Source organism: Stigmatopora argus, chromosome 6 (genome assembly GCF_051989625.1).
Source record: "Stigmatopora argus isolate UIUO_Sarg chromosome 6, RoL_Sarg_1.0, whole genome shotgun sequence".
NCBI lineage: Eukaryota > Metazoa > Chordata > Actinopteri > Syngnathiformes > Syngnathidae > Stigmatopora > Stigmatopora argus.
In genome coordinates this window covers 9,687,283-9,697,471 of record NC_135392.1, presented here as the reverse complement: position 1 = coordinate 9,697,471, position 10,189 = coordinate 9,687,283, and the positions used below count along the sequence as shown (strand labels likewise).

At 40.7% G+C, this 10,189-nt stretch overlaps 2 protein-coding genes and 2 non-coding genes across 4 annotated transcripts; all 4 read right to left on the bottom strand.

The window, feature by feature from the left end:
• Positions 1 to 161: 161 nt before the first annotated feature.
• Positions 162 to 2,449, bottom strand: mustn1b (musculoskeletal, embryonic nuclear protein 1b). The gene is made up of 3 exons (XM_077601863.1): positions 1,954 to 2,449; positions 1,753 to 1,876; positions 162 to 799 (listed from the first exon to the last, which is right to left on the bottom strand). The coding sequence occupies exons 1-3, from the start codon at positions 2,086 to 2,088 to the stop codon at positions 687 to 689; spliced, it is 372 nt and encodes a 123-aa protein (XP_077457989.1). The 5' UTR covers positions 2,089 to 2,449; the 3' UTR covers positions 162 to 686.
• Positions 2,450 to 2,560: 111 nt separating this feature from the next.
• Positions 2,561 to 10,052, bottom strand: stimate (STIM activating enhance). Its single transcript, XM_077601857.1, has 8 exons — positions 9,181 to 10,052; positions 7,855 to 7,903; positions 7,637 to 7,732; positions 7,415 to 7,536; positions 6,888 to 7,000; positions 5,905 to 5,982; positions 5,598 to 5,741; positions 2,561 to 3,869 (listed from the first exon to the last, which is right to left on the bottom strand). Exons 1-8 carry the CDS (start codon positions 9,374 to 9,376, stop codon positions 3,756 to 3,758), a joined length of 912 nt encoding a protein of 303 aa, XP_077457983.1. The 5' UTR covers positions 9,377 to 10,052; the 3' UTR covers positions 2,561 to 3,755.
• On the bottom strand, positions 4,061 to 4,133 carry trnar-acg (transfer RNA arginine (anticodon ACG)). Its single transcript has one exon. It is a non-coding gene; the product is annotated as a tRNA-Arg (tRNA).
• Positions 4,602 to 4,674, bottom strand: trnar-acg (transfer RNA arginine (anticodon ACG)). Its single transcript has one exon. It is a non-coding gene; the product is annotated as a tRNA-Arg (tRNA).
• Positions 10,053 to 10,189: the final 137 nt, after the last annotated feature.

Here is a 10,189-nt window from a genome sequence, read left to right as displayed (position 1 = left end):
TTGAGCCCTGCGATGAGCTGGCCACCGCCTCTGGTCCAAAGTCAGCTGGGATAGGCTCCAGAACCCCCCGCGACCCTAGTGAGGATAAAGAGGTTAAGAAAATGAGATGAGATGTATATTAGTTGATTGTGGAATTCCTTCAGTTCAACAACACTGAAGGGTTTTAGCATGAACTGCCTTTTATTTTAGATATATTTTATGCAGTCATTCTAATAGTTCAGTTCAAAAACGACAGCCCACACACTCAGTGGTGTGACTCAGTGGATGATGTAGTATGTGTTTATGTCCTTTCCCAGCATGCGAATATAGTGTAGCCCTATTCAAAGTTCCTTTACTATACTTGTTTCAATGTTTCATTGTCATTAAGCAGAGAAATTTTGAAGAGTGCCATGTGTTAATAAGGAAAAAGTTTTAAGACAATTTAACAAAGCAGAAAAAGTACACAGAAGGGAAAATGTAGCAGAATAATTATGGGAGCACTAATGCGCTAGTGTGACTCACTCAGATCGATACATTGTGCAAAATCCAAAGTACATCAACTGTTGATTTACTAAAACCCCGCTTTTGTCAAAACAAATGTCTTCTGGGCTTCCTTTAATGATTTCTGGGGGGAAACATGTAAATCTATCACAAAGTACTGATTTGTCTACAGTGTGAGTATTTTTAACAAATACTGCAATGAGGGGCTACTTGTTGAAGACACTGGGTCCCATGGCATTGGCAGCAGGCTTTTCCAGGGATGTCTCAGTCCCTGTTCTTACATTGCAAAACACTGATGGTGCAACTTTGCCCATTCGCTCTGAAATTAAAAAAAAACAAATAAATAAATAAATAAAACGGACAGCAGTTGGCACAGTAAGCATGTGGGAGACAAAGTTAAAAGTTTATGCAAACAAGGTGGACTTTCTCAGCTCCAATAGTTTGAACATGTTTGATAGTATGAGTAAAGGAAGTAAATATACCAACCGTGTCAAAAAAGAAATAGATGGTGTGTGTAGGTTTGGGATTTATGTCCTTTGGATGCAGCTGGATCTTTGGGATTTCAGATTGCCAAAACTCACTCATTCATTCATTTTCAACACCACTTAGTCCAGGAATGGCCAAGTCCGGTCCTCAAGAGCCCCTATCCAGTCTGTTTTCCATGTCTCCCTCCACCAACACACCTGAATCAAATAATCAGGATCGGTATGAAGCTTCTGGAAAGCTTGCTGATGAGTATCATTTGATTCAGGTGTGGTAGAGGAGGGAGATATGGAGAACAGACTGGATAGGGGCTTTCGACGACCGGACTCCTGGCTTAGTCTATCTTAGGTCAGGGGTTGAATGCTTTTAATGCCACTGGACTGTTAAAAAAGTGTGGATTCAGTGTATTTTAGAGAAAAACACACACTATATGTTTTTGGAATAAAGAACAATACTTGAAATATAAGAAACAGCAAAAACTACAATAAATTGGAGAGCCAAAATGCGCATACATCTTGTACTTAACAAAGAAACCAGTGAGCTGGCTGTATGACTTAAAAATGACATAGAAGTTAGGATTCGGCGCTCTCACCGCCGTGGCCCGGGGTTCGATTCCCAGTGAGGGAACACTTTTAGAGATCTCTAATCAATTCTGCTACCTCCAAAAAGATGACAACATCTAAATGAAATATTTTAATGTAACCGAGAAAAATCTTCAGATTTGAGAGTGCCTGGTCTCCTTTTGACAACTACAATGAGGAAAAGAAAAGAACAAGACGTTTGACTTACCACACTCCGCCATGACCTCATAGGTCTTACTCTTGACTTCACCCCTCAGGCCCAGTTTGCTGCGGGCTCCTTTCAGGTCCTCCTCCTTCATGGGTGGACGCTTCTTCTTTATCACTTCGCCTGGCTAGGAAGGGCAAAAATTCAAATGGGAGCAACCAACAGTGTTGAAAGATGTCAAAATCAACTAAAAATTAACTTTACCTGCGACATCTTCCTCCAAGTCTTGGTGTCTCTTGTTTTCTGTGTCGTCTCCACGCCTTGGGTGTGTCTTTTACCCCCGGCAAGCCTGACGTGATGCAGATATATATATAGTACAGCTACAGACCCTCTGTCCATTGGTGCCTGTTGTCAAGGGTGTATTTTTAGGTGTGACGTGAGGGATGAAGCAGCTGGACAAAGTCTCCAGTATAAACTATGATGATTTTACAGGCTAAAAGTAAAGTAGGTCTTCTCTCACCACCTCTCAAGATTCTCAAAGTGGTTAAGATGACGTGCTTTATAAGGCACTTGACTCATTGAGGGGAAATCTGCCATGAACCAAATGCTTGCTACGACTACATTGGATAAAAAAAAAAATCCTGAAATTTAAATTATAATACTATTTCCATACACCTTATATGTACCGTCATTTTCAGACTTAAAGCTGCTACTTTTTCCTCCGTTCCACCTTGAGGACTATAATAATCTGGCGTGTCTTATATGTGGATTTTACACACTAATGAGCCCCATGATGTCTGATGTCACTATACTAAAAATAAAGTATGTTATAAATTACAATCATCTGAAAGCGAGCAAATAGTACCCGAACTTTACCACACAGTCAATCACAATCTTTATTGGAAATGTTCTTTTCTCATGATATTGTAGTACCTTTCCCTCACTCATGAAACAGCACAATGCAGGTCCTTGTCATGGTCACAATAAACACACCAAATATTTCCCTCCATTCAAATGAAATATCTTATTTGTGTGACCAAGAAATTCTCTACAATAGCACTCAGTCACAGTTAATATAACCCCCTTTTACGTACTTTTAAAGGGCTACGTCATTCACATGAACCGCAAACACAGGCATATATTTGATATAAATGCCCTTTCTCCAAACTGTTTGGTCCACAGTCACTTTAACAGTATTGAGGTCTATGCATGTCACATTCTTCAAATCAGAGCCTCCAGAATGCCCCATAGTGCCTGAACACCTGGGTGGTCTGGTTAACCCTAACAAGATCACAGCAAACTAACAAAACATCTGCTGGTAATGTAGCTCGGGCACATGTTCGTGCCAAACAAACACTAAAAAAAAGAAAAACATTGTAATCAATTGTGCAACACAAAGATGGGAGAAAGAACACTTTTGGAGCAAAGCATAGTGAATCTTATGGCCCACAAATAAATCCTGTACGAAAAATGATACAGGAGAGCAGATGCTAAAATCCTCCAAAAAATAACATAAAAAAAACCAAACAAATATTGAAAAGTGGAATTGTAGTGTTTGTGGATTTTTAGGGAAACCGGCAATGACTCCATTTGCTGTTTTGTTATTAAAGTTCATTCTTTTGCATACTGTACCGCTATGTGTTAATAATTAATCCATCAGGTACCTCCAAGATGAGTATCATTCACCAAAGTGAAGTGTATAATTGTGCTGAAAACTCCTCCAATCCTAAGGAGTCACTCACAATGTCCATGGTGGTACATTGACACGTGATCACAAATGGAATCTATATCAAGAATACAGGACAACAAAGAAGATAGCATTTGCGTGGTGATACACTGTAGTAAACCTGATCATATGTATTGTATTTTCCTACAAGTATTATACTCACAGCACACACACTCAGGTTTGTCCTGTTAAAACGCAAAACATGAAAACCAGCCCAAGTATTTAACCTGCTGGAGTCAATGAGGATTTTAAAGGGGTTCCTATTTAAGAAAGGAATGAGTCCGTGGAGGAAGTGCGGGGAATCCACTTAACTGGTAGCACTTTTAATCGATGTGTTGGGTCAAACGGGGATTCCCATACGTAGCTTTTTCTTCTTAACCGTCTTCAGACCCGTGAGTCGCCGAACATCTTCCTCGTCCGACTCGTCCATTTCATCATCAGCTGAGAAAAGTATCTTAAAAAAAGAGAGAGAGAGACAATTGAAAAGGAGAATTAGGAGTAGAAAGCAGGTTCCTGAGGAATCGCAAAACAACTTGTGTCAAAAGTGATGGTAGAATATATTAACCAGCCTTCTTTCAAGTTTTTGGGAAATGGTACAGGATTGTGAAGGATGGTCATAAAAAAATAAGGTAATGGAAAAAAAACCGAGCCAGCCAGGAGTCGAACCTAGAATCTTCTGATCCGTAGTCAGACGCGTTATCCATTGCGCCACTGGCCCTGTGGAATTGAGCAGCCTAGCTGTGCAAATTTCGGGAGACACGCCCATCCCCCACATATTCCAGCAGAGATGGACACTGCCAGTCAGTCACATTGTGACCAGCCCTTTGTGTGCAATTCTTTGAGCATTCAGTGGGAATGGTTAATACACACAAAGATACAGATTTGTATATTTTGGGATACTCACTAGTAGATCGTCAACTTTTGACCGTTGCTGATCGCTATAACTGATTTGTGATTAGATCTGTAAATATGACACCAGAGGAAGCAACTTTGCAAGTGGAAGAAATGCATTAAAAAACATATCAAGTATTGTCAAGAGGGAAAAGGTAAACAAATTAAAATCACTGCTACTACCGTTCATGAAACATTAACATTATGTAGGCAAATATGATGGTCACTGCCTCATCATCATTATTTGGCTAACTTCTGATTCTATTCAAGCCACCCCCTCCCCCCAAAAAACAGACGAGCCAGCCAGGAGTCGAACCTAGAATCTTCTGATCCGTAGTCAGACGCGTTATCCATTGCGCCACTGGCCCTGAGTAGCAGAAGACTCAATTGCTGCAAATCAATGAAGGCCGCTTTAACTAAAAGGCACCTTTTTGTGAGACGTGTATGGATGTTGGATGGTTAATTCAGATAAGTGAAGCAAGTTTTCAGTTAGCAATAGTTATCCAGTCATCTATTTTTTGGACCACTTATCCTATTCAGGGTCATAATCAATTAGTGCCAGATGACTTAAGAACAACAGAACGTCTATTATTATGACTACTGTACGTATATATTTGCTCCTCTTAGCTTTAAAGGCTAACAAAAATAACACAAACACCTTCCACTAGTAGAGTGCAACCTACTGAAATACATAATGTCAAATTGTGGAAAACCGTTGCGAAATTCATGTAAAAGAAGTTATGAAAACGATAACCGGCAGCAGACAGAAAGGCCATGCAGAGAGTGATCAACACTGCCCAGAAGATCATCGGCTGCTCTCTGCCCTCACTGGATGACATTGCCAGCCCTCGCTACCTCAGCAGAGCCAGGAACATTGTCAGGGACCAATACCACCCTGGTCACAACCTGTCCCAGCTGCTGCCCTCTGGCAGATGCAACAGGTCTCACAAAGCATGGACAAATAGACTTAAGGACAGTTTTTTCCCACAGCCATCGGGACTCTGAACTTGCGTTAGCACAACACACAATCCCTTCTGTGCAATAACTTCGGGGTGTGCAATAACAATGTGCAATATCTTAGACTGTGCAATATTTTAGAATTTACCGGGATGTGACTTTTTATACTTTTATATTACTATTTATGTTTTTTTACTGGGAAAACGCACTTTGTGGAGTAGCACCACTAATTTTGTTATACGCAGCTGTGTATAATGACAAAAAAGGCTTTTGATTGAATGACCGCAGAACAATGTGGTGACAACCATCTTGACTCAGCTTCAGGGGTACTAACCTCTGACTCGGAATCGTCGTGGGACAGAGCTCGTCTGTAACGCACTTTCCCGTTCCCTCGTGAGTCTTCTTCCCTTTCTTCCAACTTCGCTTTGGTCCTATGCTTTTTCATGAGAAAATTGTCGACCACCCAAAACATAAGCGCCTGGAAAAAGAAGTGGAAATCTCATCCCGCACTTTTAAATATAAATGATAAATGAAATGGCACGATATGGTATTGTACAGCAATATAAGATCCTGTGTCGTGCTGAAAAAAAAGAAAGTGTGCATAAAAATCAGGGACACATTGGGGGAAATGTCATGCTTACGTTAACGAAGAATGGAACGATGAGCATGACGATGGCCAGTTCCAAGTTTGGATTTTCTATAGGGTTGTGGAGTGCCAGCTGCAACACATAATTCACACAAACACTTGTATTGGCAAAAAATACATACATTCTAAGTGTCCTAATCTTTGACTGCACAGTTCATGGACAATACAGGGAATAATTTAATTAACACCAACTGTCATAAAGCAGAGGCATTAACTAATACGTAACTGAGAAACATTCAGGGAAACATTTAAACATTATAAAATTGATAATGCACAGTCCAAAAAAATCTTTCAAGTAAAAGTATGTGTGGATCAAGAATAAACAAGCCACTCTGACTCGGGTGGTTTATTTAACATTGATGGCTTCTGGCTGAGCTCTCAGCTCTGGAAAAAGTTAAGCCTCTGTGTGTTCAGTCAAAGGGCAGCCTGTAGAGTGCACACCTAAAGCAATGAACACATAACACTTCCTGAAAAATTTAAAGGTCTGGGGTCAGTCTCAAAATCTAATGGGTTCTTCCTTGGTCCCATGCAAAGCAGGTAGTGGTTGCGTAATTTAGCAAATAAACGCACCTGGACAGGAATGACAACATAACCTCAGGGTCAAAATTTTGGGAGGAGACTCTCTGTGCCTGTTATAAGGATTCTAAGGGCCCATAATTGGCCACGAAAATAGAATGATAAATTTCAGTATAGCACACTAAGGACAGTTGACCCAACATTGAGTTAGTGGAAAGGGGATGTTTTAAACCATTAAGAGTCCACCTGTATTAACAACCTACCTGTACGTGCATTAAAAATAACTTTACAACTGGAAGTTAGCAATGCTTATCAAATGTAATCATGACTGGAGTGGTAAAGCAAGTGCAAATGCACTTCAATGTTGAAACCTGCTAATTTCTAAGTAAAACAGCATCACAAAGTGTGTTGTGACAGCAACGTGCATTTCCTTCACAGTTGTTCAATATCCTTAACACTGACCTTCTTCCATATGGGGATGAGGAGGACGAGCATTATCAGGACTTTCTCAAACATCATGATGAGAATGTAGAGAATACACTGACCCAACCATGCTGTGCATTGGATAGGCTCGCCTAAACAACACACACAAAAATATATCAAAACAAAGCAAGGTGATTAGATTTTTTTATATTTTGGGGGAATGCTCGGTTTAAAACACAGGTCCATGTCCTATTTACCTAAGCCAAATTTGGAGGGAGAATGTAGCACCATTTATCACTCATCGCTATCACTCACAGATTTGTAATTATAACAATAAATTGATGGTTTTGCGCCATTTGTTAGAGTTGAAAAATAAAATGTTAGGACAATGATGATTGGATGAATAGTTAATGAGTATTTTACAGAAGTGTTTGAAATCACATGTCTACTGCAACGTTTGCAAAAGGATAATGTATTGTAGGGTTTTCTGCCCCCTGTTGGACATGAAGGGCATTAAAAGTATACACTGCGGGACACACACACACACACCCATGCACACACCTCACCGTATTCTCCAAAGCGGAGAGATTCCCATTGCCTCCACTCCACAACTGCACTGATGGCTCGTACACCGGCGTAGATGAACAACATGCCAAGAGAGGCATCTAATAGGAAGTTAATGAGGTATCTAGGAAACAAAGATGTAGTTTGAAATGACCTTAGTGCCAAGAAGATGTCGATTCCTATGTACTGTATCACTAAAACTCAAAACAAAGGGGGTGACTCACAACGAGCAGGGATCCTCCTCAGTAAGGTCTGAAAGGTAAACATTGGCAAAGTGGATGAAGAGCATCCCAATAGCTTGTTTGGAAGTATCCAGAAACCTACAAAAGATTTGAATGTATAGGCAAATCATATGAAGAGATGCATGAACAATCTGGAACATTTTTAATATTATGCACTTCATTTGAAGAACGCCGTGGAATATTTACAGCCAAGAACATACCAGATTTTCCAAGGTCTCCTCTCATGTTTGGGCTCCCGGAGGCGTTTCACTGTGCAGAAATGAGACGTGATGCAATTAGTTTGAAAAAAGTAATGGCTTAACCATCCATCCAAAATATAAATAAATAAAAGGTACATTAAATGTGCACAGGGCTGAATTTTTGCAAGTTATAACCAATTTACCTTTTCATTTACATTTGTCCTTCACAAAACCACACAGTTACTAAAGTCTAATTATGGCCCATGAGGGGAATTTATACTCCAGGCTGTGACATTATGTTGTGAGCAGCAAGTGTGACTTCAGACAGAACACACCCAGTACACACCCGGGCTGTAATGTGTGAATCCAAGGCCTCACTCTCTCTCTCTCTGAAACACATATTTCTTGCTCATACTGAAACAGTCCTCAGTGCGTTCTCTACAAAAGTCTCCACTGTGGCGGGACAAAGTGGTTTAGTCACACGGATGTCAGTGCCGTGCCAGACACGGACTCAATGGACTTAGAGCTCTGTTAAGTGGCACTTTCCAATCAGTTTCAACCTGCAAACCTCTCGTATTTTAAGCAGCCAACCTGTGTGTGCACGCGTTTGGTTATAGAAGGAAGACATGAAATATAGGATTTATTGTTGTTACACGTGGCAAGTTGGCTGCTTACAAAAGGTCAGTTGAAGTTTGTTGTAAATTTGGATCTCGTTTTTATGGCGCCTGACAGTGGTCAATAAAACCAGTGTACAAATGTAAGCATCTTTCAGAAACTATGTGGCTTGTCGGTTGAGCTACGGGACAGCTACCTCACTCAATAAGCCAATGTATAATGTTTGGGTCAAAATGATAACATTTTCAATAAAAGGAAACTTAAAAAGGGGGTTTATTCATCTATTTGCACATTTAACTGAAAGCATCTATGTATTACAGATTTTTTTTAAATCTTGCAGAACATACTCTCGGGGTTCACACATTTTGTTACAGTATACATTTTTGGGACAGCAGTACTTATGATGTCCCGATCCGATACAACTATTTTGTTGGCATATTGGACAGTAACAGATTTGGTCACAAGATCTGATCCAGTATTTATGTTTGTTTTCAGTACTATTTTTTTACAATGACAATAAATCCTCCTTCCTTCCTTCTAAAAAAAACGTTCAGGATGTTATTTACAAACATTCTGAACTGGCTTGCAATGGCAACAGTTTGTCCCTGGAAGTGACGGTACATAATTTGACAGTATGCATTTTCCCCTTTCAAATCTGAAGACCACAGTCACTTGTATGCGAGATGTTTCTGGTTTGTGTAGTTGGAGTTAGTCGCTTGGGGCCATACTCACACATGAGAATGCTGAAAGCCATTACAGCGAGGAGTCCTTGAAGGAAGATCCCAAAAGAGTCCATCAGTGCACCATTCTCACAACCCTTGTTCTCCGGAGCAGGGGTCGGTCCCGAGGACGTGTTGATGAGGGACACCGCAGACAGTCCTGTCCCGTCTCCCCGCTCGGACAGTGTGTGTACTCCACTATCAGCCATCGCTTAAAAACTACGGGCCAAATAACGGATGGGGGACACTTTGTAATGTTTCTCCTGCCTCACAGGCCGTGGACTACTCGGTCCTGCCCGGCTGCGGCAGATGTTGGTCAGCTATTCGATAGAGTAAGCGGCGCAATCTTGTGGGGGAGATGGATACCTCTCATTCTTATTCTCCCGATTCAGACATGGCCGAAGTTCTTCGAAACTCCAACTTTTAAATGAACGTTGTTAGGTAACATTGAGAACAACTTAAAAAGGGTTCGGCGGATGCGCAACATCCGCTGGATCGAGTCAGGAACTCAACAAAGTCACTGAGATGAACCCGAGGAATTCAGACGTAGTAAACATGCTTCTATTTCGATAATAAGATCGTTGAATAAGAGAGGAGAACTAAGCGACAAAAACCGCACAAGTGACAGAGTGATGCATCTTTACTAGCGTAACTACTTAGCTTCAGGCTAACTATTCAGAACCGGCTACGCTAATATAAACAAACCACGTTTCTTGATGGATGCGTCGATGGCATTTGGGTACGCTCTGAACCCGACAACAGATCTCGTCCCGTGTATTGTAAAAAGGTGAAAATGATGTGGGAAAAGAAATAATTTGCAGATCATGACTCGCTTGCATCCTGCAGCTTCTCTACAAAACCGGGTGGCCACTCATGTTGACAGATGAAGAGTCACGTGACCCACGCAACCACGAAATGTACTCTGGGAAATGAAGTCAATAAAGAGTAATTTTATCAAATTGAGTTCTGTCTTTATTTTCATTTTGGCATTCTGTATTTAAGGTATTTCTCAATTAACTTGT

Coding starts and splice junctions, on each gene's coding strand:
- stimate (XM_077601857.1), bottom strand. CDS start 9,376: ATGGCTGATAGTGGAGTACACACACTGTCCGAGCGGGGAGACGGGACA. Junction 7,733..7,854: donor AGGAGACCTTGGAAAATCTG/GTATGTTCTTGG, acceptor AATCTTTTGTAG/GTTTCTGGATACTTCCAAAC. Junction 5,742..5,904: donor TCGTTCCATTCTTCGTTAAC/GTAAGCATGACA, acceptor TTCTTTTTCCAG/GCGCTTATGTTTTGGGTGGT.
- mustn1b (XM_077601863.1), bottom strand. CDS start 2,088: ATGGACAGAGGGTCTGTAGCTGTACTATATATATATCTGCATCACGTC. Junction 1,877..1,953: donor CTTGGAGGAAGATGTCGCAG/GTAAAGTTAATT, acceptor TGCCCTTCCTAG/CCAGGCGAAGTGATAAAGAA. Junction 800..1,752: donor TGAGGTCATGGCGGAGTGTG/GTAAGTCAAACG, acceptor TTTTAATTTCAG/AGCGAATGGGCAAAGTTGCA.